Genomic DNA, 25310 nt, shown 5'->3' with positions numbered 1-25310 from the left:
TGCACATTACGAAGGCAAAACTGTTCTTCAGACGATGGCAACCTCCGCTGCGACAGCTTTCCGCATAGAAACTCGGTTGACGGCAAGGCTTCGATGCGGCCACGTTATATACACAACGCTCGAGCGGCCATAGTTGGTGTGCTTCGCAGCAGTCGTTCACACGGCGGCTTTCAGCACAGTGGTCGTTGACGGTATTCTACGTCTGTTCGCTGCCTTGGCATGTCAGTCGACGACATGTCGTGTTGCCACCGTCGTCGATCCATCTTCGTCGTCGCAATGACCGACGGTCGTACGTACCATCGTTCTGCATTTAGCATACATCGCACAGCAAACAGCATTCTTATTGCGAGTGATCGTGTTTAGCCTGAAAAGTATCCCTGTCTGAGCGATCCAGCCTGCCCTAGCATACGGTATTTCCACTATATATGGGATGAAATCTATCGCAATTTTCCAACAATACCATGCCTGCTCGTGTAGAGTCTATAAAGAACTATTTAAAAAACCATTCGGATTTTCGAGCGGGGACTATTCGATTCGCTTGACCTAATCAAATAGTGACTATAAGATTTGAGGACCTAATCGAATATTCAATTCCTTAGTTCGAAGGTTTCGAATATTCGCGCAGCCTTACGGTCTGATTATGAGGAACGCCGTAACGGAGACTCCGGCTTTATTTCGTGCACATAAATCTAAGTACACGAGCATTCTTTTGCATTGTGCCCCCTACTGAAATGCGGCAGCCGCGGCCGGGATCGCGGCAGGGATCGAACCCGCGACTTCGAGCTCCGCAGCGCAATGACATAGTCACGAAGCTACCGCGACGGGCGCGCCCTCCCACTTTGTCTGTGGCAGCGCGCCCTTGGTTGAAAGCGCTCTTCATACATTGTCGCGAGGCAGATCTGTATATGCGTATTGCGGCTACCGCGAGTTGCAATCTCGGCGGCAATCGTCAGTCGCCGGAACTTCGTGAAACCAAGTCCAAGCAATGTGTCGCGACTCGGAACCTTCGGTGGAAACTGGACAACCGTGGTTTAAACAGAGAAATATATGCTGTTTGAAAAAGTGAAGAGGGCCCTGTGGGGCGCGTGTTATTAGCATTTAGTCATCGTGCTTCTCCGAATCGACGTCGAGCGCTGAGAAGTACTCGAAGATGATCCAGGTGCGCTCAAACGCGTGTGCTTTCCTTTTGGCCTACCTTGGACTTGGACTTGGAAAAGTGGACTTGGAAATGGACTTGGACTTGGAAAATGGACTTGAAAAAGTGCACACGTTAGCTGGGGCGAGCGCGAAGGGCAATGCTTTTGTTCTTGACGCGGAGCTACGCGCTCGGCGGCGAGTCGTGATGGGGCCCCTCACAGTGCCACCTCCGGAACATTCAAATTCGCTCGTTCAAAAAAAGTGTTCGCGTTTTTTTTAATCCGATCCCATTGCGCATTCGTGTCTGCCCCCCCCCCCCCTCCTCCTCCCCAATGCAAGCAGCGCACACGATCACCGATCGCATGCTGAATACATTAGGGAAACCAGCAGCGGCTGCATAGCGGCACAGCACCACTCCGCCTCCGTCCAAAACCTGCCGCGTCACGACGCGATTCTGATGTCATCGTCTTAATCCGTGGGCGCACCGTGTTTGTATTCTTCGCTATATACACGCGTCTCACTACGCACTCTGTCGGCGAGGGGTGAGGCAATGTTCGTGCTAGGCCTTCGCTATACCGGAACGACGTTTCCCACGTCCCCCCGCAGCGCGATCGAAGGGGGGGGGGAGGCGATCCGTCGAAGACACGGCCACGCGACAGCGCGACAGCGGCTTCCGAAGGAGACCACGCCGCGCCGGCCCGACGCGCTCGCGACGTACAACGTCGGACGGCTCCGAAGACAGGTCACGCCGCCCGTAGGGCCGCTTCGGCCTGCGTCTCGTCGCGAGCGGAGCGTAGTGCGAGCGCGCAAACGACGCAGTAAAACGTCTCATTGCGACCGCTGTTACACGCAAAGGTGGTATATTCTCGAGAGATCCCTTTCGGGCATCATCGCCGCGTCAGAGCACACGGCTTGATTGATTGAACCAGCGGAAGTCGATGACACTCTCGTTTGATTCGTTCTGCGTAGCTAGGTTTCGCTTAGTGAGTCGAGCTTTCGGCCAATGCTACTGTACATCGCTCTTATTATCGTTCGCCTTGAGTTTCATTGAGTAAGTGGAACGAGGTTCAGATCGTACGAACGAGTTGACGTGGCCGTCTCATCAGTGCACTCTTCGTGTCGCGTGCAGTTCACCAGTGCACTGAAAGAATGCTCGGCGCTTGAGTGGATGCGTACGCAGCGCGAAAATCACGCCATGGTAAAAGCAAAATTATATAAACCAGGCAGTGATCAACGGAGAATACGAATCTCTAACACCATCGGCACACTTGCGCGATACCAGTCCCTTACTTTACTTAGAGGACCAACCAGGAGTGTCGGCAAGCGGCAGTCCCTGTTCGTTTGTCCTAAATAACGGGTTCCGTATCAAAGGCTTACCGGCTGTTGATCGACTGCACTATAACCGTGCACGTCTCCGCAATATCTGCCAGAGCGGTGGCTTTGCGCTGGCGCTGTCAGAACACAATCACGCACAAACAGTTACAAAGCGTGAAATCAGAAGGGCAGTTTGTCGGGCATGAGTGTATAGCTCGTCGTAGCCATGGCATTCCCCTGCTCAAAACAAGAGCGCAATCGGAGACCAGTTATGGGAAATTGGAAGCCGTTACTAAAATCCCCGGATAGATAAGGAACATTTACTGACCCGAAGCTTAGACCAGGAAGAAAGAAATAGAAAATAATTCACTTCATTTTTTTGTAAATGTCTGTATATACGAGAAAAGCACCAATTTTTTAAGCGACCGGTGCCACAATCTGCATATCACGGCACATTACACATCCACAGATGCCGCAGCCGTCGTGGGCTGAATAACTTGCCCGTTACCAGCAGTTGTCCGGAGTAAGCGTACGACTCCTGCACTTCGGTGGTCATTGCTAAATCCCGAGCACCGTGGTCCTGGGTAAGAAGAGGCGTAGCGCAAACGCTGGCGGTGAAAGTTACAGCGGCACCTCGAAAGCGCCAGTGCGCTCGCCTGCTAAAGATGCCCATGGAGAAGTCCACACTCAAGATGCTGCAACAGCGCGTCGCTGCAGTCCACCAACGCCACAATGTATCATTGGCTTCTGCCTGCAAAGCTCCTCGGGCGATAAGGACTTCGCCGTCGGCGAAGAGGAGAACCACAGGTCCCACCACCTTCGCCAGCAAGCACCGAGACGCCTCTGACCGCTTTAGATCGGCGCATGCAGTCCCCATTTCGCGTTCTTCGAAAGCGGCGTTGAAAGTATCGATGACCAGCGAGCGTGTTCGATGAACGATATGATTCCAGGACAGCGTGAGAGGCGTCTCTCCTGACAGACTCGCCCTTGCCCAAGCCTGGTCCCATTACGCGGGACAAGTGACAGCGGGGCGGCAGTGCGGCGACGGGGCGGCAGTGCGGCGACGGGGCGGAGGCAGGCCGGAAATGAAAGGAATTAAAAAGGCAAGCAGAAAGGGAGTGATCACAGTGCATCTGGACCGTCTCGCCGCTTTTGCATGCATCCCGGCCAAGCGGCGTGTGGTCTCACCGGCGCGGACCGTATAAAAGAGCTGCCGGCCGTCGGTCTGGACACAAGCGATCTCATCACAGCAGCAGCAGCAGCCGCAGTAGCACCGAAGCTCCCAGCAGCAGTAGAAGCAGCATCTCGAAGCCATGTGGAAGGTGAGTCGTTCGATCTCGCATGGGGCGGCCCGTACTTTGGAGACGCGACGAAATACCAGGACTATCGTGCGCCTCCTCGAGTCGGGCACGCCTTTTTTGCGAGCAGCGTTATCGCGAAAACTCTATCGCGAGATCTTATTTGTACGGTAACCATTTGTGCAGCGTAGTTCGAAGCACGTCCCGTGTCTTCACGAAAAGCTTTTAACCCTAGGCTCGTTGGTAAGGTAACATTCCAGCCAATGCTGATGCACGTTGGCGAATGTGGCTGACCATTGGCAAATAGCACTTGCATTGGCAATTGCATTGGCAATAGCACTTGCGAACGAAAGGCCTTGTGTATTCGCTCCACCTCAAGCACGAAGAAGCTAGCTGGGCCACGGATAGACGACAATTGTCTTATAACTGCAGTGTAACACGCGCTCGAACTTTTTATAAGCAGGGACAATGTTATAGCAGAACCCGAGGCGGCGACATTCCCAACTTTAATGATGGTCAGCAAAGATTAGAAGGAAGCTATGTCCACTGATAAGCACAAGTGGTAACTGAAAGTATAGGAGCTCTGCAGTATACTGCAGAGCTAGTCAGAGCGTTAGTTTCGGGGCGGTTAGGAAAAGCAGCACTGCTGCAAAAGTGCAAAGCCTCGTGGCTGCCGCAACGTAAGTGGAGCTTCTCTGGTATACATGCAACGTATAGCAGTTAGCTGTGCGATGTATACTGCGCAGATCAACTGGTAATTTGAAGCATCTTTTACACGCCTCCACCCACAGTCGTGGCACGAATGAGTAGCGTGTCAGCGAGCCCAACAGTAGAGTGATACCTCAAGAAACGTTGTGCCAGTTTTCGATGCAGGCTTCCCAGACTGCACATTAGCGGCGGATGGCTAGGTGCCATGAGTAAATATCAGGAATTATTCCTAAAAATTGAAAAAAAAAAGGCAGCTTTAACACGATCGATGTACTGCGCGTTAACATTAATTACACACTCGGCAACAGTCAGTAAAATGTTTGGTGACGCAAGCAGGACTATCTCACTTTTACTCCAGAGATTGAAGGGCTCAACCATCCCATCTATAATTGAAACAGTGAACGTTCAAACAGTTCCACTATCAACATATCGAATGTCATCAATAGGAACCAAGCAATCAATTATTATTTACTCCGACTGCTAACCTAGTCATCCGGTACATTAAAAATGATTTGTCAGTGAGGAAGGGTTACCCACGAATCGCAGGTAGCGATCTCCGCCCTCTGCTTCGTCGTTCTGGCCCACGCCGGCACCATTCGCGGTGGTTTCGGTGGCGTCGGGCTGGCCGGCATCGGCGGCGCTGGACTCGGAGGCGCTGGACTCGGCGTTGGACTCGGAGCTGGCGCCTACGGTGGAGCATACAGAGGCGGATACGGCGGCCATGGTGGTGGCTACAGGGGCGGCTACGGTGGCCTCGTCGGAGGTGGACTCGTAGGCGTCGGGGGTCTCGGAGGCGGCTACTACGGAGGCGGCGGCCGTGGATACTACGGAGGCGGAGTAAGTGGACTTCAGAAGGAAAAGTGACGTCAGAACATGCCCGCATGTGTGTGATGGGCAAGCTGTGGACGCGTGTCCCCTTCGGCGCCGCAGGTCAGAAAATGAGATGACCTTCGATAGAAAGGCGGAAAGAAGAAGAAAAAAAAAGAAAGAAGAAAAAGAGAGTCTAAAAGTACAGAGGTCACCAAGAGCAGAGTATATCGCTTTGTCTCTGCAGTCCGCCATAGCAAAAAAAAAAGCAATGTAGAGGAAACAAAAAAGGCCGTTGTGATTAGAGTCACATTAGAAAGTCTAGCCCTGATTTTTTGTTGTATTACCATCGATGGCCATATGCATGGCTCACACGCACAGTAAGCGTCCAGAAGGGAAAAAAAACTATATATCGTTTCTAAGCCACCGGTTAGTCTTCTTCCACGGAGTTACACGGAGTGTATTTCTGACTAGTGTTTTTTTTTTTTTTTTTCATTGCCTCCGCAGGGCTACAGGTCGTACGCGGACGAGACGCCCAAGCCGTACAACTTCGGCTACGTAGCCCAGGGCCCCGATGGTACTAGCTCCCGCCAGGAGGTCGCCGACGGCAGTGGCACCGTCCAGGGCGTCTACACCATCAGCACGGCCGAAGGCGGCCAGAGGACGGTCAAGTACGCCGCCGACGCCGCTGGCTTCCGTGCCAGCGTGGACACCAACGAGCCCGGCACCCAGAACGAGAGCCCCGCCGACGTGGCCCTCACGTCTTCCCAGCCGCACGCCTCCGTGCTGGCGTCCAAGTACGGCCCCGTCGGAGGAGCCGGAGGTGGCTACAGGGCCCGCGGATTCGGAGGAGCCGGCTACGGCGGAGTGTACGGAGGCGGGTACGGCGGGTACGGCGGCGGCTACGGAGGCCTCGGCGTCGTCGGCGGTGTCGGCGGTGGCTACGGTGTCGGCGGAGGACTGTACGGCGGAGCCGGCGTCTTCCGCGGCGTCGGAGGACACGGAAAGCACGGCCACGGCTGGCAGTGACGATGAAAGAAGGCCCGTCTACACGTCTTCGTCGTCCTTTGTGCGGGACTCGAAGCACTAGCACGAGAGTGCGCCCCCTTTTGGACGAGTCCTCTCCCCCCACCTCCGTTTCCTGTACAGGTGTCGGTGCTCTGTCGTGTGTTCGTTGAAACCGCTGTCTGGACTTCCGAAGACATCCGCTTCTGGGGTGCTGCAGCTCGAGGTGTAGGGACAAACGCGGTGTGGTCCTCTCCTTTTCACTGTCTTTGGGAAATAAACGAACTTCCAGTGTTGAAAGTGAAAACTGCTTGCCTTTCGTTTTGGAGCCTTCGCCGAGCGCTGATCGCTCGCATGACACACACATGCAGCCCCTTTTGGTGTATTGGTGATGACAGGGATCGAATGCAGTACATATATCGTCCCAAATTGAATTATGTCTCTTAAAAAATTATCAGTGCCTACCCCTGAGTAGTAGGAGTGAAAAACTTACGAGAAGCGTAAGCCGGGCTTCAGCCATGCCCCCGCGGACTGGGATATTTCGCCAAAGGTTGTCCCCAGCAGTATTCGTCGTGACATAGTGGCATAGATTACCGGGTGAGCAGGAAAATTCAAAAGCGTTCGAAAATTACTCTTGCGAGGGAGTCTGAGCAGGCATCCGCAGAAAGTTGAAGCGCGAGCGTATGCCGCCAGGTGTCGGCTTTATCCATATCGCAATATATCGCACGAGTATACTTCACTTTTCGATAACTTCACGTACGAGATTCTGCTATGGCGAAATTCGCTGCAGAGTATAGAGCAAAGCAAATTCTTCAACTATACTGGTCTAGCCAGATATCGAATCGTGAACATTCAAATTCCGAGAGCTGCAAACGTTGTTATACTGTAAATTGTCAAATCTTCAGCGCAAGCACGTGCTCGGAAGAACGGGCTGCTGTTTACAAAATGTACACTGAATGACAGGACGAAAGTAGCCAGCCTATACGCTGTACAGCCGTAAATAATATGGTTTCGGTACCTGCCATTCCAGGCGCCAGGAACAAGCATGCACGAGCAGCTTTCCGCGGCTTCGCGACGCCGTTCTAAAACCCCGTATTCAGAGATACTACATCTTAACTTGAAGCCCACGCTCGACATGTTTCAAATGACGTCTGGTACGAACGTACATTGCGTTTCATTCGGCGCGTCCACGACAGGCGTCATTTAGATTAAGTCAAGCATATATAGGCTTCAAGTTAAGATGCACTTCTGAATGCAGGGAGTAAGACAAGACCGACTGTGTAACATCACAAGCCAAGACTGTTCGAGCGAGCACAACCCTACGCGGGAATCTCAAGGACGCTGCGTCACCGGAGCGCGCGAACTCGGTCAGGTACTGCGACGACGCTGCTTGCTGCTGCTGCTGCTGCTCCTGCCCTGTGGACAGCTCGTCATTCTGGGCAAGAATGTGTGTACCGGAGAGCAGAGCCAGAGGAGCATCACTGCCGCGGACCTGCGCAATGCCTCGAGGATGGGCTACAAAAGGGATGAAAGCGAAGGTAGCTTGCTCACGAACGCGCGAACCACAGACAGACATGCACAGACGCACGCACGCGCACACACCCTATCCGTACGCCCGCTGCAAACTCCTCCGTGTCTGAGTAGCGGGCCGTGAACAATGTGTGTCTTTCGCTGCCGCCAGTGTTATCTGCTGTTTGTTTGGTTGTCAACTACCCGCGCATCTCAACCGCGTGCGAGAAACGCTCGCGCTTCTTGGCGCGCGCGTGTGTGTGATCGTGTCTGTGTGTGCGTATACAGGCCTGTACACGCATGTTGTGAGTGTGTGTGTGTGTGTGCGCGTCGGTGCAACGGTTTATCTTTATTCTTTTCTTCCTCCTCTTCTGCTGCTTCTTTTTTTCGATCCCGGCGTCGTGACATCGGCCGCCAAAGGGCGTAGGAGTGGCGTCTCTCCCACTAGAACCGAGAACGCGCTGCGAGGCGGCTCTTTTTTTTCCCCGTGTTCTCTGTTGTTTCGGCGAGGACCGCCAAAGCAGGCGCCGCCATGTCTTCCGCCCTAGCATTCCCTCATCGCGTCGGAGCGTCGTACGCTGCCTTTCCGGAGTCGGCCCCCTCACCAGACTCGGCGATGCACCTCCTATATAAGTCCAGCAGAGGGATCCACGTTCCGCAGTACGCAGCTTTGGATCGGCACGTCGCGGTTTGGTGCATACCCGTCTTACGTGTGCTTGGCGTAAAGGGAACAAGCGAATCATGATAAAGGTGAGTTCCGCAGCGGCGGAAAAGGTGTCGTCGATGCCAACTTTAAGGACCTCGGATATCGTCGGTGTCGTCGTCGGTTTCGCTTGTGAGACGTCCCACCCTGCTGTCGCTTCGTTTTGTTGTAATATATTCATCCGCTTTTGAGGCAGCGTAAGCCGTCGAGTCATGGTGGTGGTCTGTGAAGACGGAGTGGTGTGCTTACCGAAAGTGCTGCGCGATAACGAAAACAACAGGCATATATGTTCACTAGGGTTGAGGATTGGGCGAGTTGGTATTGTATTCTAAAACTGGCACAGCGCAACATAGAAACAAGCCGGCTCGGCTTGTTTCTTCCTTTCTATGTTGCGCTGTACCAGGTTTAGAAGGCATATATGTATTAGTTCATGTGCAGGTGATTTTGGCAAAGTAGAAAGTCCATGAAGAACATGAACCTTCATAGCAAGGCTTCATGGCGCGTATTATAAAAAAGCTTTTATGATATAATTTTTCGTAAGAGAATTTTCTAGCCAATTAGCAAAAGCGGCCGACCTAGTAGCAAAGAACGACACATACGAACGAAAACTTTTGTGAATTCAGCCCCAGTTGATTAGTGATAACGCTTCTTTCGGTTAGGTTCTGCGTTAAGGGTGTGTCAAGATATCTGAATAAGTAGGCTAAATACTTTCAGATGCAGTGGTTAGAGTAGCTTGCGCGGATTAATGACTATTTGTCTTCTAACGTCTCGCTTCTTTTGTCTCAACCCAGCCAGTTATCCCACGCTAAAATGCGGGAATTAGTCCTTATGTCTTGGGCGGAGGGTTGGCTTGGGTCCCCAGGGCTTCCTCCTGGATCCCCAGTGGCACCTGTAACCTCGTATCTTAACCATTTCATTGACAAGATAGGAAGTTATGCACGAATTATCTTGTTCGTTTGTTTGTGTTTGCTTTGTTTACTTGAAGTGAACGTCAAAGCAATGTTGAAATTAATTAAAGCAATTAAGGTAAGGAAAATATGGAACGCAGTTTTTGTCTACAAGTTTGCAAGGAAAGCAGAGTTGCAAAAATTTCGTGTGCTCGATACGTTCGATAACGGGCGTAAACACATTGAACTGAAAATTCAACTATCACGAATATTGCGCGAAGTCGCTCTGCTAACTCCAAAGGTCAAATGGCGAAGAAAAATTGGGCCAGGTCTGTTCAACGTCAGCAACTGTACCGATCAGACAGCTTAAACAGACACCGAAGGGCAACACAATGTCACGCCAGACTGGTTAAGAATTCTTTTAGGAACCCATTGCATATATTTAGCCGCAAAAATATTGATCACTGCAAGAGAAAGTGAAGACCGAGATTTCCCCTACTCGAATACCGCACCGCAACCTCGTCAGCGGGACGTGACGAAGTTCAGTGTAAGGTCCATTCGATTCGCCTGCACTTCCTGAACGAGCTGCTGCACTACGCTATTCGTTTTACTCAGTGCACGCCCTTCGTGCAGCACCAGTTCACAGCATTCCCTGCACTCTTCAAAAGGGTATAGTGCAACGTTCGTGCAGCATGTGCAGCGCCGGTTCTGCACGAGCATGAACCGGTACTGATCGAACTGGCAAAAACTGGTTCACGAAAAGCAGGGTGAATCGAATGGACCCGTAGTTACGCGTATTCGAGCCGTTTTACGTCCAAGATAGACAAAAAAAATGGTTATGAAAAATTGCTAAGCATGCAAAACGTATGCAATGGCTACTTTAGAACGGACTGTCATTCTTGTTTATCGATAAATGATGCAACCAGTCTTCATTACGCTCTGTCACTGTTCATGACCTCACGGGCCGGTAGTACGGGAACTTGAACGTGGCGACGCCACATGTTCCTTTTTCTTTTTTTTTTTGCATTTGCGTCTTTTCTGTCTTTGAGAGCTTCCACTCACGGCAAGACATTGCTTTTTTTTCGTTTTCCCGTAAGAGTATAATTTACCAATCCAGCTTAACCAATCCACTTCATTGCTATTTTATCGTGTTAATAGTTTGCGACTGCGCACCCAGTGCTTTATACAGCACATCTTCCTTGCCTTCAGTAAAGCAGGCGAGGCACGAACGAAACGCGAACGGGTCGATACCACGCGTACGTCAAAGACAGATATGTCCACCGCTGTAGATAAAACCAGTGCACCGCAATCGGTAATGATGATGATGATGACAGCTGCGGTGGCGTTGAACGTCTCAGAGTAACGAGGGCTTTGAAAGACGCGCGCCTTCTGGAACCATTTGACCATCTTAAGTTCAACGCGCACACAATGTATACGATAAACGAACGTTTTTTTTTTTTCCGCCTCAGTTGAAATGCGGCAAACGCGTGGGTACAGCCGAACCCGCGACCTCGAGCTCGCACGCAAGAACACAGTTCTTAATATTTGGGGATTCGCGTTGTGTGGACACATTTGCAAAGTATGCAGTAGTCAAGGGCGAACCACCCAAACAGAACTTGGGCACAAAATATGCTTGGGGATTAATGTATATCGTGGACACCTTTGCGGGAATCTACATTATTGCCCAGGTGCTTGCTGATAAGAGGGTTCATTGTTGAAGGTCATGGGACGTATTCTGTGGCGATCACTTTCGGCAATACTATATGGCCCTCGCGTGACGTAGTGTTCGACCAGCCATTCAGTTCGTCCGGTTTTGCTCAACCAGCCAATCAGCGCGCGCCTGACGGCCGAGGCAATAGTATCGCCGAAAGTGATCGTCGCGGAATACGTTCCCGTATTGCAACACGTGCTGGTTTCTTCCAGTAAAATCACTCAGACACGCACACAACAGGTGCTGTGACGGTAGTTCAAAGATTCACCCAGAGTGAGCCCGGAAGGGCGCTATGATTGCAGTGGCGTTTGAAACGTTGTGCATATTTGTTTCTTGTAGACGGCCGTCATCGCGTTGTGCCTTGTCCAGTGGGCCAGCTGCCAGTTTCCGCAGTTCCCGCAGCGATTCGTGAGTATTGCCGCACGCCGACACAAGTGGCTACGTAATATTATTACTAACCGCAAGAGCAAGTTATCAGTCGCATATGCTTTCCGTTACTTCATTGTTTGCGGGTTCCATATTCTTTTCTCTTACATTATATATGTAGTAAAACACATTTCATCCGTGCATAGTTTTCATTTTTATTAGGCCTTTTTTCATTACCGGTGCATAATTATTAGATTTCAAGAAAACGCCAGTGCTTGTGGTGTCTTTTTTCTACTGTTTGTATGTTCCTGTCCATTAAAGCTGCATGTAGCACGCTACACAGTTCCCTTTTTTCCCATTTGATCTCTGTCCACGAGAATCACGGCTGTCACGGGGCTACTTTTTTTAAAACGTGAATAGCATTCTTTTGGCAATGTCAGACCAGATTTTTTTTTCTCGGTTATTTAGTTATCTATAGCTTTCCCAACAAAAGTGAGCGCCGATCCTGAAGATATAGTGCAGTCTAAAAAATGTCCCAAAGGTAGCGAAGTCTAAACTGTGGGTTGTTCACGCGTTCCATGTGCCACTGGCTATATGTCCCGCTCTTCTATGAACCTCTTTGATGCCAACCTATGTAGTCTGAGCCACTGAGTATGCGCGGACTTCAGGGCGGCGCCACCAGAAGGCGCAGCGTGTCCAGAAGAAGGCGCGAGAGGAGCCCGGCTGCAGTAAACGCCTCACATATGACACGTCTCGACTATATTCGCATGCTTGGATAGTCATCGCAGATGAGATCTACACCCGATTTTTTAAGTACTGCGCTAAGTAGATACGAGCTAGACATCGTGATGTCTCTGTAATAATCCCAGTTCCTCGTAACATATATAACGGCTTATTGTAAAATGTTCCACTTAGTGGAAATTATATGTGGAACGATATTAAGAGTGTACGCGCGGTGTCTGCGGCACGTGTTACGACTTTGCACCGGTGCCACCACTATTACGACTTTGAGGTGGTCCCGTAGCGCTCGTCACCCGTTTCGTGACAGAGCGTTGGTAGCGAAGACTCCGAGTCAGGCGTCGGTGAGAATAACAAAAGGGACTTTATACACTATATACAGGTCATTATACAGGACATGAAGGGATCGGCACTGGGGCCGAGAGCTCACAGCAAACGCGACTGTTCCCGCACGGCGACGTCCGACGAAAACGCGTGACACATCTCACTCCAGTCGAGAGCGGCACTGGCTCCCGGTGGGTCGGCGGATCCGGTTTTTCAGGCGGCCGCCTCGCGGCTTTATAATCCCCGAGAAACCATTGTCACTCAAACGGCCCAATACAAAGCCAGCACTCGACGGTCGTCCGAGAGGTCCAACCAGCGACCGCGCTGGCCACCCCGTTCAAAGTTGGCGGGCGCGGTGACCTCCAGGCAAGGGGAGGTACGGCGCCGGGCTGTCTGGCACTTGGCGACATGTTTGAACATGTTGCCCGCCGATGCTTCTCCGGAGGACACCACTGCCTGACGGCTCAGCATCTTGACTTGTCAAGGGAGAATTAGGGCGCTGTGCCTTTCGGCGCAGCCCCGGGTTTGTCCAAAGGGCGCTCGCAGGATAAATTCTGCATCTTGCAGATTCGGAATCCGGGCTTGTGGTAATGGCACAACACACGGCAATCCTCCACCGTTATCAAACCTAAGTCCCCCTGTAGGCGAGAAGCAGTTCGAATGGACCACTGTGCATGCATGTGTGCCCGTGTTTCAACGTTCATCGAAATTGTCTAACCTGGTCAAGAGAGAGAAGGAGAGAGAAAAGGTAAGGAGGTTAACCAGACGGACGTCCGGTTGGCTACTCTGACTGCACGAGGAAATTGGGATGAGGGATTGAAAGAAGGAAAAGGTAAAGGGAGGGAAAGTTCAGTCCGGCACACAAATAACCGAGGCAATGTGTCTATGTTTTCTTTTTCAACGTATTAACACCTCGTGTTCTTTTTCTAACATATAGGAGGTCATGTCCGTATACTCCCTTGCGGTCAGGTTTATGTGCAATTATGGATGCTGCATGTGCATTTGTGCGCGAAAGTACTTGTGTACGCTCCACTCCTCCTGCATGACGGATGACTGTCCCGGGCACTGGACTATTCTGCTGGAGCTGATGCCCGTATAGTGAGACTATTTGTGCGCCTTTGTCTCGTGTTTGTGTCTGTACGCGTGTTGAGAAGAAGAAAAAAAGAGGGAGGGTCTGCAAGCGTCTTGCGATGTCCACCGTGTTAAAAATCTTATTAAATGTACATCACTAAAGTTCGCGCATATTTTTCTTTTTTTTTTTTCTTTGCCCAGCTTCCGCAGGCGTTGCCTAAGCCCGTTCTCGTGCCCGTGGTGACCGGCGCCGGGCCGGTTCCCCTGGGCTGGTCGCCCTACAGCTTCGCGTACGACGCGCTGGGCGCCGACGGCTCGAGCACGCGCAGCGAGTCCGGCGACGCGCAGGGCCGCGTCACGGGCTTCTACACCCTGACCACGGCCGAGGGTTCGAGACGCCGCGTCAGCTACGTGGCCGACGAAAACGGCTTCCGCGCCACGGTCGACACCAACGAGCACGGCACCGCCGACGAGGCGCCGGCCGACGTTGTCTGGAGGTGAGCGCTTTTGGTGCTTTTCTTTTCTTTTCTCTTTTTTTTTTCCGTCCTCAAATCTGCTAGACTGGCTCAATATGCTGGAAGTTCCTGGATTCGGCCCCGTCGCGAATCCGGGAAGTCCGTGAACAGAGACGCACCCGAAACATAAAAAAAAAAAAATAATAATGAAGCAGCACCCAAAAGAAAGGAGAAAAGGGGAACTGTGCACAGACCGAGTTATATACACTTTATTTGAGTGGTCGAGAGAGCAGTTCTGGACTTCTGGACTGCACAGATGCGACGTCTGGCGGTGACTGCTAGTTTAGAAATTGGTCGAGAGCGCCATGGACAGGCATGCGCCTGCGGCGTGCGCCTGCGACCTTCGCTATCAGTATATTAGTGAAACGCACACTGCGCGATCTGTTTTGTTTGCTGCAAATAGGAGGAACAGTGTGCGTTTAGAATTACAGTTAATTGCAGCGACTACAATTGTACCTGGCTGGACAGATGGGACGCAACATTCCAAAACAACACACGTAGGTGTGTGCGACATACACGGTCGGCTCTAAAAGGGGAGGAAGGAGAGTGGGGGGGGTGATCCCCCAATATTTTCTCCAGCCCTTCCAATCGCGCCCCTTTCATTAACATGAAGTGCCAAATGATGGCGTGCCCTCCTGCACGCCCCCCCCCCCCCCCCCCCCCCGCCGCCCACCAAACGAAAATTGCGAAAATTAATGCAGTAGCTCGCTTGTGGGACTTGCCAGATAGCGCGTAAGCATTCTTTCCAGTCGCTCATCTTGCACATATACGTCTCTTAGTACCCAAAGGCGTCTCATCGTGCGATACACACACACACACACACACACACACACACACACACACACACACACACACACACACACACACACACACACACACACACACACACACACACACACACACACACACACACACACACACACACACACACACACACACACACACACACACACACACACACACACACACACACACACACACACACACACACACACACACACACACACACACACACACACACACACACACACACACACACACACACACACACACACACACACACACACACACACACACACACACACACACACACACACACACACACACACACACACACACACACACACACACACACACACACACACACACACACACACACACACACACACACACACACACACACACACACACACACACACACACACACACACACACACACACACACACACACACACACACACACACACACACACACACACACACACACACACACACACACACACACACACACACACACACACACACACACACACACACACACACACACACACACACACACACACACACACACACACACACACACACACACACACACACACACACACACACACACACACACACACACACACACACACACACACACACACACACACACACACACACACACACACACACACACACACACACACACACACACACACACACACACACACACACACACACACACACACACACACACACACACACACACACACACACACACACACACACACACACACACACACACACACACACACACACACACACACACACACACACACACACACACACACACACACACACACACACACACACACACACACACACACACACACACACACACACACACACACACATGGGACCACATGTATAACTATGGAGCGATTCGTATGACACGTTACAGACGGACGGAAGAACGGACAGATTTCCCAGGGAAATAACCCGATAGAATGCCTACCCATCAACAATCTGCTGCCCCCTCCACGCTCATATACAGAAAAATCCAGGCGCCACTCCCGATGGGGTATGTGTAAAGACATGCATAGACATGGAACGCCTCACAGTCCGGTGCCGATATTTCGACAACGTCTTCCAATGGCGCCGTCGACAACACTTCGACAGTGCCGACACTCGCGTCGCCAACGTATTCGTCAAAGGCTACATCGGTCGCGATTGGCGTGGTGGGTAGGCGAAGCTTGGGAAGCGTAGGGTTGGGCGTTCGGGAAAACTGTAAACGCTGGCAGCAAGAAAAGTTAGGCGAGGAATTCGTTTTCCCGTTATGACTATTAAAGGGACACTAAAGAGAAAAATTACATCACATTATAACAGTGAGGTACTGTATTAATTTATTTAGCGGAACAGGGTCGATTGTTCGCGGAGAAAGTGAAGGTTCTTTTTTTTTTTTTTTTTCAATCTGGCGCGCAAGGAGCAGCGCTGGTATGTCAGTGTTACGGCACGGATTTGAAGCTGTCTCCGCGTGTATGGGCCTTTTTCTGTGGGAAGAAAGTTCTCGAAACTAGCTATACGTTGAATCCTTGGTTCCCTTATGATGCATTGTAATGCTTGTTTATAGCCGAAAATGTTAATCAGTCGCGAACGAAGGCTCTCCAAATACATGACGTCACAAGCAACTAATGCAGCAGCAGCTTCAAGGTGGCGCCACCGTCCATTCTTGGCATTGGAGCGTTGAATTTTTTTTTCCCCGGCTCAAAAACTCTTCGCCAATGTACTAACAGTCCTCTTCAGCGTCCACTTAACTATAGCTAAATGCGATACAAGGCGACCGTTGGCGCTGCGGTAACGGTTTCATACGCGTTATGATCCGCTTCGGTGGGTTAGGGCGGGCCATTGTTTTTCGGATCCCGAGATAACGCCACGGCGTCTCCCGCATGCAATACGGCGCGTGAGTTTCCGTCACGAGCTTTGCGGGTATACCGTCTCACGGGCATTAGCTGCAGCTCTATAGTGGCTGAGGTGGTTTCTCTTTGCGAATAGGCTACGTTCGCACGATCGTTTAGCACCGCCGTCCAGGAAACAAAAAAATAATAAATAAAGGCCCGTCGAGCCAGATGCCGCGGTGAGTGCGGGGTGCCACAAAGGGTACAAAGAACTGTTAAGCCATACCATGGGATTTGAAGCACATCAGCCTCCTCACTTGACTGGGTCAGCTCAATAATTCTCTTTCGGTTGGGCATCACTGTTCGTTTGCAGCGCAACGTTATTCTACGGTAGCTCCGCATATATATCGTAAAGAACAAGTTCAAGCATAGTGGGAAACTATACATTGGATAGAATAAATAGCTATGGTTACAGAGTGTTCTTGTTGCAGAATCTATGCTGTGTTACACATTTGGCAGACGTATCCCTGTTGGATGACTGTACTTATGGGATATCGTGAACAATTTTACTAATGCATGCCGAGAATCGGTCGGTGCGTATGCGAGCGTGAAGTTCGAGGTTAAAACCCTAAATGCAGATGCCTCGACCTCGCACAGTAGATTGCTGAACACATTGTGCGTCATCGAAATGCTCAGGTAGAGTTGTACCTATGTATGTGACATCCCTACTGAAATATAGCAGGGGTTTCTGCGAAGACATTAAACAATCGTTAAACAAAATTGCTTAGCTGTAGCCGATAGTAGAATTCTAGTCTTTGAACTGGCCCCCTCGAAGACGCGTACTTTACTTGCTCGGTAAATTAAAATACGCAGTCGACTAATTAAAAAATAACTAATTAAGTTTAGATAATTGTCTTACGGCACACATTGTAATGTACAAATTGTAGCCGCTGAGACTGCAAGGCACATTCACTTGAAAATAATTATGTGAATGACAACATTTTCGAGATATACGCCATCAAACTTGCGGTAAAACTGAGCTGTCCTTCCACGTATACATGTTTAAAACAAAACGCCGTTTTACGCACTGAAGCACAAAAGTAAGTGGACCACCTACGCAGTTATTTGCAATGTTCGGGAAATAATATCTCGAAACTGGTGTGATCCTGATGATTCGTTCCAAGTGGGATGATCCGCTTTACGAACATCCCGGCTACAATTTGTAAATTGCAACATGTGCTGTAGAGTACCTAATTACAAAACTTACTTAGTGATCTTTTGTTAATTAGTCAATTATGCATTTCGGTTGTTCGTGTAAATAATGTCCGCCGTTTGAGAAAACCAGCTCAAGGATTATAATTGTGCTATTTGCTACAAGTGTTTTTTCAAGAAATTGCTTAATGCCTCAGCAGAAACACCCGGTATACGCGTAGCCATTCACACGTCCATAAAAGTCCATATGTTTCCAGTGTTCTCTCTCTCTCTCTCTCTCTCTCTCTCTCTCTCTCTCTCTCTCTCTCTCTCTCTCTCTCTCTCCCTCTCGCTGGGCAATTTCCTGCGATTAATCCTGGCCCCTGCCGCAGGTCCACCGCCCCCAAGGTTCACGGCGGAGGCATAATCACGCGACCAGCGGGTGCTTCCGGAGCCCAGGCCGCCTTCTATCCCGCCGGACAGGTGCAGCAGCAGCAGCAGCCCTTCAAGTATCCCTTCTCCAAGGCGTGATGGCCGAGTCGAGCTGCCGGTTGTATGGCCACGAATCGAGAACTCGAGCGAAGTGCGTTGTGAAGACAAGAGGCTGGCCGGCATGCAACGTCCGCGGTGGGACGCATGCGCGGTCGTGACGCGAATGGTGCGAGAGGCCTTTAATAAAAGCCGTCCAGAGACACACCTGATCATTTGCTCAAACAACTTTGAACGTGAGACTATGCGGTGCAATGACCTCGTTGTAAAGCTACGCTATAGGAAGAGCCCACGAGCCCCGATATCCAATATTCCCATGTGAATGTATATGGGATCCCCCCTCCCTAAAATAAAAGAAAGAACCGCATGTTTCCATATATTAAGATGGGGGCATGCGCCATATCATATGTGGGCACATGCGGGTTCTTTGTATGGGATATCCGCATACGTTCATATAATCATATGAGGGCATGGCACCATATATTATATATGTCAACATACGGGTTCTTATATGGGAACCGGCCTATATGTTCATATCCATGAGATTATTGAATGCGGGGCTTATGTATTTTATTTATATCTTTATCTTTCTTTTTTTCACAAGGTAACGTGTTCCATAACAGTGATGAAAGAAAGAATGCTGACCTTGTTATAGCAAGCTTTTAGCATAGCGGGGACAGCTGTACTAGCGCTTGGCAACGATGTGCTGTGGCTCTGTGGTCAACCAGACCGCGCTAGAAATTCTCCTGCCCTTCACTATATGCCCGCGGTTCTATCTTGGATTGTCAAATTTCGCCACATTGGTGGGGTTGCCATCTTGTCAGCTCTGATTAGTTGAGAGGGCTGCAACGAGGCCTCCCCCCCCCCCCCCCCCCCCCCCCCGCCCGGTTGGCTCAAAACGGCAACATGGCGAAATTCGACAGCATCATGGTGGAATTTCACTTTCTGCCGCTTTGCAAATGAATGAATGAATGAATGAATGTTTTGTGTCGCACAAATTTTCTCTTTGAGAAAAAAAAAAACAAGACAAAGATAAAATATGCCTTCGTGATTAACACATCGCTGCCAACGTGTTTACGCCACCACGTAAGCGGAATACAGTCAGTCGGTTAGTTAAATAACAGCCAGGCGCGTCGTGATTCGGCGCAGTGCCACAACACCACACTATACTATCACACTATACCCGTTGCTTGAGCCCTAATTGCGGCACATGTATACGCCTGCGCTGGCGCGGATAGCACGTTTATCATCGACATGCGAAATGGCCTCTTTACAACGCACTGACAAAGGATGCTGCTCGAATCAACGATTTGTTGTTCTTACTCTTTGTGTGTGTACGCGTTTCGCTGTGTGCCTGAGAAAAATAAATAAATAAAGAGCACGTGAATGTACGTGTAGACTACATCGTGATAACACGTGCACTGAGAAATTGTGCTGTGGGTCCGCGAGACTGGAGATATCTATACGACTGGAAACTTGATAAACGACTGTGAGTTGATCGGCGGCGAGAACAATCGCCGAATCGAGCGTGCGTTCTCTTCCGATATCGCGTGACACCGATTAGCATTGGTTTCTTAAACGCAACGACTCGTAGTTCTTTGTTACCTTTATCTATTTTTTTTTCTCTACGCATTCGCCCGCAGTTAATTTCCTTTCTGTCCATATGTTTGTCTGCTCACCTGTTAAGATTTCGCATAATACCCTTTCGTCGAGGAGCTATAAAAAAACGCGAATAGTAGAAACGAAACTATGCGAATACCTCTTGTCCAAGGTCAGATATGGTTGCCGTAAAATTTTCGCCCGGGATAAAATCCTTTGATCGGAGGCGTGTTCCAACTAACTTGAGCACAGATGTGTCTGGCACTGTTTGAAAATAAGATATCAGATTACGGGAGAACTGATAACATCTCGAATGCACTGCTTTAATCAAGGAAGAGCCGACTCGGATATGTAACTGCGCAGATTGTCAGAGCATGCAGACATACAGGCTGATCGTCGCGATATATATGGAGTCTAGAACTTGTTTATCCAGATCCCAGATTGTGTGGGATCTATGTAATAAACAGTTACTCACATGCGCTGTGCGGGCAAATGTATTGCCGGGCATTTACAAAATATTTTCATTCGAACAACCTGAAAGCACGTTTCGCTCTTATAGTGCTACTTTATTTTCACAAAAATATCGAAACAACTTTTTCCTTTTATCCAGACTTTTCAATAAACATCAATCTTTGTTTGATTGGTTTGCCTAGACTTGACGACAACGGCAAATCAGTCCTTGTTAAATCAGCAGCTAACTTCTTCAATGGCGAGGTAGGTGTGTTTATAGAGACAGTTTTTTTTTCCTTTAATTTTCTGGACGAACCAGGTAAGCAAAGGTTCCAAGTGCTTTCTGAATGATGCGGATAAAAAAATAAAGCGTGATCTTGATGAGAAATTTGAGAACGAACAAAGCACCGATAGACGCGCATCCCTCTTCTGAATATGACAGAATAAAAACGCACAGCCGGTTAACTGTAAGTATTGCTTTATCTAGATCCTATTCCTTTATCACCAGCCGCTCACGGCCGGTGCATGACTGACGGTGATAACGTTGGCAAGGAGGCATTGCGTTGGCATAGTGCCAGTTACACCATTGATGAAGAGCCGAAAAGGAAAATAGGAATATAGCTGTTACATTATCACGAATGTTGCGGGGTGAAACCTTTTTTTTTTCTTCTGTCACAATCACGGGACAAGGAGTAACAGTAACACACGCGCCCACATTCACTATGCGGGAAGAATATCTTTGGCCCTGCCGTTCCGCGGCCGCCATTTTCTTTGACGAAACTTTCCCATTGAACTCTTGCACATTTCTCCGCGCTGTTAATAAATGAGGTAATTCTGAAGCAAAATAAAACTCTGGCATACCGTTTACAGCACGTTGCGCCGCACTGCTGAGTTCCGTGGTTGAACTTTGAACGAAATTCCATGCTTTGAACCACGCGCCCAGCGACGCGCCCGGCCCGGCATGCACTGCCAGTTTGTTTAGAAAACGAGTTGAATCTGCCGAGTTGCGCCAAACCTCTACTTACATTTAAGTGACTTGAAGAAAATATTTCTTAATACGAATAGTAAACGCACTCAGCCCTAGCCGTCACCTCCTCTGTTGCTTTTTTTTTTTTCTCCCATTTTTCTTTGGCATTTTGCTGGCGCTACTGTCGACGTCGTCGGTAGCTTTCTGTCGCCGAGAGCTTTCAGTTGCCGAGAATGGCCGATAAGCGACGGCTTTAATCGAAAATGGCAGTGCTTCACAAGGTTCTACTTGCGTGGTTCCTGTTCACCGTCTTTCTCGTTCTGCTCGCGCTGAGGTTGGACGAGAAGACCGACTGGAATTGGTTCATCGTGTTCGTCCCTATGTGGGCGTTTGACATCAAGCTTTTCCTTTACCTAACCATACGCCTCATGAAGTCGTGCAAGCGGCGACACGAAAACTCGCGCGAGATACGCCGGAGGTTGTGGGCCCTGTGCTGCCTACTCCTGAAATCTGCCTTCCAGATATGCCTCTGCACGCGACTACAGTACACTTCGAGCTTCCCGTGGGTGTTCGTGGCGCTGCCGCTGTGGATTCTCCTGCTCGGCGTCTCGTGCAATGTGCTCGTGCATCTTGTATCTCAGAGCTGACCCACTCTCTGGGGAGACGGTGCCGTCGAACTGCTTAGCTTCAGAACGTCTGGATTATAAGCTCACCTCATCTGCGGTTTTGTTGGATCGCATCGGTCGAACATCGGCTGACGGCCGAAAGATTGGCGACGGTGTGGTGACTGCCGAAGTTGTGTGTTCGGATGACGTACTGAGTGACGGCATGACAGATCTCTCCGCTACAAGCTCTCTGATGGTGGGAATCGGCCTGCCGGGCGAAAAAATATTTACGCGCGAACATTGTGAACGTTGTGAACATCGGCTGCTGGTCCCAAACGCAATGTATGCGCATAGTGCGCGCTCCAGCGTTCGAGTGCGTCACACCGGTTTGACAGGGATGGTTGTTTCCGTGAAATAACCGGCATGTCGGGAGTCTTCGGAACTTGCATTGATCGCAGCTGTGTTGCTTGGTAGGTGGGTGCAGCGCTGCGAGGTTGTCAGCGATTTCGACTGGGTAGGCGGATTCGTTTTTCCTCTTTTCCGGGTCTGCCCGTAACCTGTGTACGTGCCTGGGGAGTTGTAACAATCGTTCTAGTCATCTTTAAAATGAATACCTGCCTTTCACTGACTGGTCACATTTTATGCTCGCGGGACGAACGTTATGTGAAATTGGTGCAAAAATTTTGACGCCATTCATCATTAGTGTTGTATATTTATTATGTTGAATGTATTCACAAATACCTATGCAACTTTACTGTTTTTCTCATGAATCATTTTCATCAGAATCTCCTGTCCGACATGAAGCTCATCTACGTTAAAGGCACACGTTAAAGCTGTGCCTTCATTTTGCACAGAAGCACCTGTGATTATAAATTCAGGCTACAATCTGTTCATGTTGAGGGACACAGCTGTTGCTACTCCAGGAATGCTGTAGTGCATAACTCTTTTACCATTTTGAATAATTCATTGCCCGAACATGGGGCTCAATCTAGAAGCATACACCAATACTCTAATTTTGTTGAAGCTTCCTTGAAATTGATGGACAGGGTAGCTTGCAGGAGGTTGAAGGGGCCCTGAAACTCCCATATGTAAAGCCCGTGTATAACCTTGGAGTGAATGGTGTGCCTTGCAAGAAATATGTTCCTGAAGTAACTTGGTAAGGTCAAATATCAGCAGAGCAACAATAAGTGTGACGTTTACAATGCCAGTTCCCCTTTCACTCTTCATATTCCACCATGGGGCACTGTCACCCTCTCAAACTTTGGCACTACTGCAAGTACACATACCTGGCTAGGCCAACTTAGTGGCATTCAAGTGTCTGCTTCACGACTGATTTGCCTCCTCATGCAGCCACTGAGCACATTACAATATCTCCATTTCGTATCACTTTCCAAGCTCTGCCTATGGCAGATGTAAGTGGGCATCAGCAGCCCAGCTTCAATTAGCATACACAAATGTAGCAAGGAGTTGCACATATCTTTACGAGTTGGAGAGGGGGGCAACAGTTTTAAGATTCGCTTGTGTGTCCCATGCACCAAAGTGGATGTCATAACTTGGCTCTGATATTTGCGGCTCTATACTGCACCTAGAGAATGTGTTAACGAAGCTTAAAAGGTTGTTCAGTGTGCCTTTGACATTTTCTATTTAGATTAAATTGTGGGGTTTAATGTCCCGAGGCTGCGCAGTAGGCTGTGACGGACGCCCTATTGGAGAGCTCTCTGGACTAATTTTGCCACCTAACGTGCACCGAAAGCATGGTTCAGGAGTGTTGTTTGCATGTTGTGCCCGTTGGAGTGCATCCGCCAAAGTGCAACTGATGGTGGTCCAGAGCAGACTACTGTCAGTTGTACTATATATATCTATATGTGCTTTCGAAGCTCTCCCATCCCTTCTCAGCCTCTACCACTTTGACATTTCTAATGCTAACACATTACCCACATCATTATTCAGAAGCACCGCATTCGACATGTCCACAGACTTTCCAACAAGTACATCGCTTTCCCATCTCTTATCTTCGGAGTGCAGGTACTGCAATGTTTAACTCCACAACAAGAAATCTCGAGAAGCAAATGCTGACTTGATGTACAGGTTTTGTACTGTGATGACAGTGTGGAAGTCGTTCAAACAAGCTACAATTATCCATTGCGCGACAAGAGGTTGTAAAGAAGAGTAGCAGGTAGGCTTCTCAACGTTATATGGTTTCAGGAAACGGAGACAGTAATTACGATGTGGTTACATACATGCCTTCATACTGTATTCTACAGCTTGGCTTGTTTTTCAGTATTGTTTTTCAATGCCCTTAATTTAGCAAGAGGTCAACACTGAGCACATTTGTGAACAAATTTTCCCAATAGAACATGAATTCTTTTTTTTTTTTCTAGCATCAGGGTTTGTATGCCTCCATGAAATCCTTATATTTAAATATGGATATTCAAGGGCCCCTGAAACTTAAAAATAAGTTTGCTTCTTGAATTCCTGAAAACTGGGGTAAGGAGAACAATCAAGGTAGCAAGCTCTGCATTGGGCTTGCCGATTTAGGCATTTTCTTTTCAGCGTTGCTAAGCGATGCAATGTGGCGTGCCCACTGACACCAACGATGGGCTTCTTTAAACTATCATTTTCGTTGTGAAGCTAGACGAAGCCAGATCAAGGTTCAAGCCATATCACGATTTTTGTTGTTTTGCTAATTGGTTCACACCGCAGCCGTTGTGGCTCGTTTAAAGCCTTAGGTTCTAGGAATGCGTGGCAGAAAGAAAGTTTCAGCCATTTTGCTGTAATGAAAGGGTTACCTTTGGCTTCAACTGGACACTAACTATTATGCTAGAAGGCGATTGAATTTATTACAACAAGAAAGCCCACTTTGAACAGCAATTTAGAAGAGCTTGAAGCACCCGTCCAACTCGGCAGCTGCTTAGTTGTAAGAAATCGCAGCTAAATTTGTTAACTTTCTTCCAGTGTATGTGTCAGTCTTTTAAACGTTCCTTTTCCCTATGTTTGCAGGTGCTTCCTATCAGAAATAACATACCCTAGCAAGCACCAAGACTGATAGGCAGTCAACAAAAATTTAGCAATGTCTAACCTTCTCACTTGTCGCTTCTAACCTCGTATGACATTTATCACACTTAGTCTTTCTAAATTTCCAACCATAGTTTTATAAACATGTACATGCTTAATCATTGCAAACAGTTGCATCTATAATGAAACATTTTGTTTGAAATGAACACCTTGCAAAGGCATTTGAGGCCAGGACAGCGTTTCA

The 25310-nt window shown here is 49.3% G+C and overlaps 3 protein-coding genes across 4 annotated transcripts; all 3 read left to right on the top strand.

Annotated features, from left to right (window-relative positions):
• The first annotated feature begins 3669 nt into the window (after window positions 1–3669).
• On the top strand, window positions 3670–6576 carry LOC126521790 (uncharacterized). Its single transcript, XM_050170490.3, has 3 exons — window positions 3670–3773; window positions 5004–5294; window positions 5772–6576. Exons 1-3 carry the CDS (start codon window positions 3765–3767, stop codon window positions 6291–6293), a joined length of 822 nt encoding a protein of 273 aa, XP_050026447.2. The 5' UTR covers window positions 3670–3764; the 3' UTR covers window positions 6294–6576.
• Window positions 6577–7512: 936 nt separating this feature from the next.
• Window positions 7513–18642, top strand: LOC126522071 (uncharacterized). 2 transcript variants are annotated; one of them, XM_072288517.1, is made up of 4 exons: window positions 7513–7807; window positions 11419–11487; window positions 13780–14075; window positions 18334–18642. In XM_072288517.1, the coding sequence occupies exons 1-4, from the start codon at window positions 7715–7717 to the stop codon at window positions 18470–18472; spliced, it is 597 nt and encodes a 198-aa protein (XP_072144618.1). In that variant the 5' UTR covers window positions 7513–7714; the 3' UTR covers window positions 18473–18642. The 2 variants fall into 2 exon arrangements, with proteins under 2 accessions (XP_072144618.1, XP_050026815.2); XM_050170858.3 differs by lacking the exon at window positions 7513–7807 and adding an exon at window positions 8109–8528.
• A 3067-nt stretch (window positions 18643–21709) lies between these two features.
• Window positions 21710–22093, top strand: LOC126522069 (transmembrane protein 60). The gene has a single exon (XM_050170856.2). It carries the CDS (start codon window positions 21710–21712, stop codon window positions 22091–22093), a length of 384 nt encoding a protein of 127 aa, XP_050026813.1.
• The last annotated feature ends 3217 nt before the right edge of the window (window positions 22094–25310 follow it).

The sequence above is a fragment of the Dermacentor andersoni genome, chromosome 6 (assembly GCF_023375885.2).
Source record: "Dermacentor andersoni chromosome 6, qqDerAnde1_hic_scaffold, whole genome shotgun sequence".
NCBI classification, from domain to species: Eukaryota; Metazoa; Arthropoda; class Arachnida; order Ixodida; family Ixodidae; genus Dermacentor; species Dermacentor andersoni.
Note: the sequence above shows the minus strand (reverse complement) of the source record. Positions and strands in the feature narration are given on the sequence as shown.

What these genes read in the sequence shown, in the direction of transcription:
- LOC126521790 (XM_050170490.3), top strand. An exon ending in GTGGATACTACGGAGGCGGA is followed by an intron (nt 5,295 to 5,771) that starts GTAAGTGGACTT and finishes TTGCCTCCGCAG; the next exon opens with GGCTACAGGTCGTACGCGGA.
- LOC126522071 (XM_072288517.1), top strand. Translation starts at nt 7,715, where the DNA reads ATGTGTGTACCGGAGAGCAGAGCCAGAGGAGCATCACTGCCGCGGACC. An exon ending in CGCAGTTCCCGCAGCGATTC is followed by an intron (nt 11,488 to 13,779) that starts GTGAGTATTGCC and finishes TTCTTTGCCCAG; the next exon opens with CTTCCGCAGGCGTTGCCTAA. An exon ending in CCGGCCGACGTTGTCTGGAG is followed by an intron (nt 14,076 to 18,333) that starts GTGAGCGCTTTT and finishes CCCCTGCCGCAG; the next exon opens with GTCCACCGCCCCCAAGGTTC.
- LOC126522069 (XM_050170856.2), top strand. Translation starts at nt 21,710, where the DNA reads ATGGCAGTGCTTCACAAGGTTCTACTTGCGTGGTTCCTGTTCACCGTC.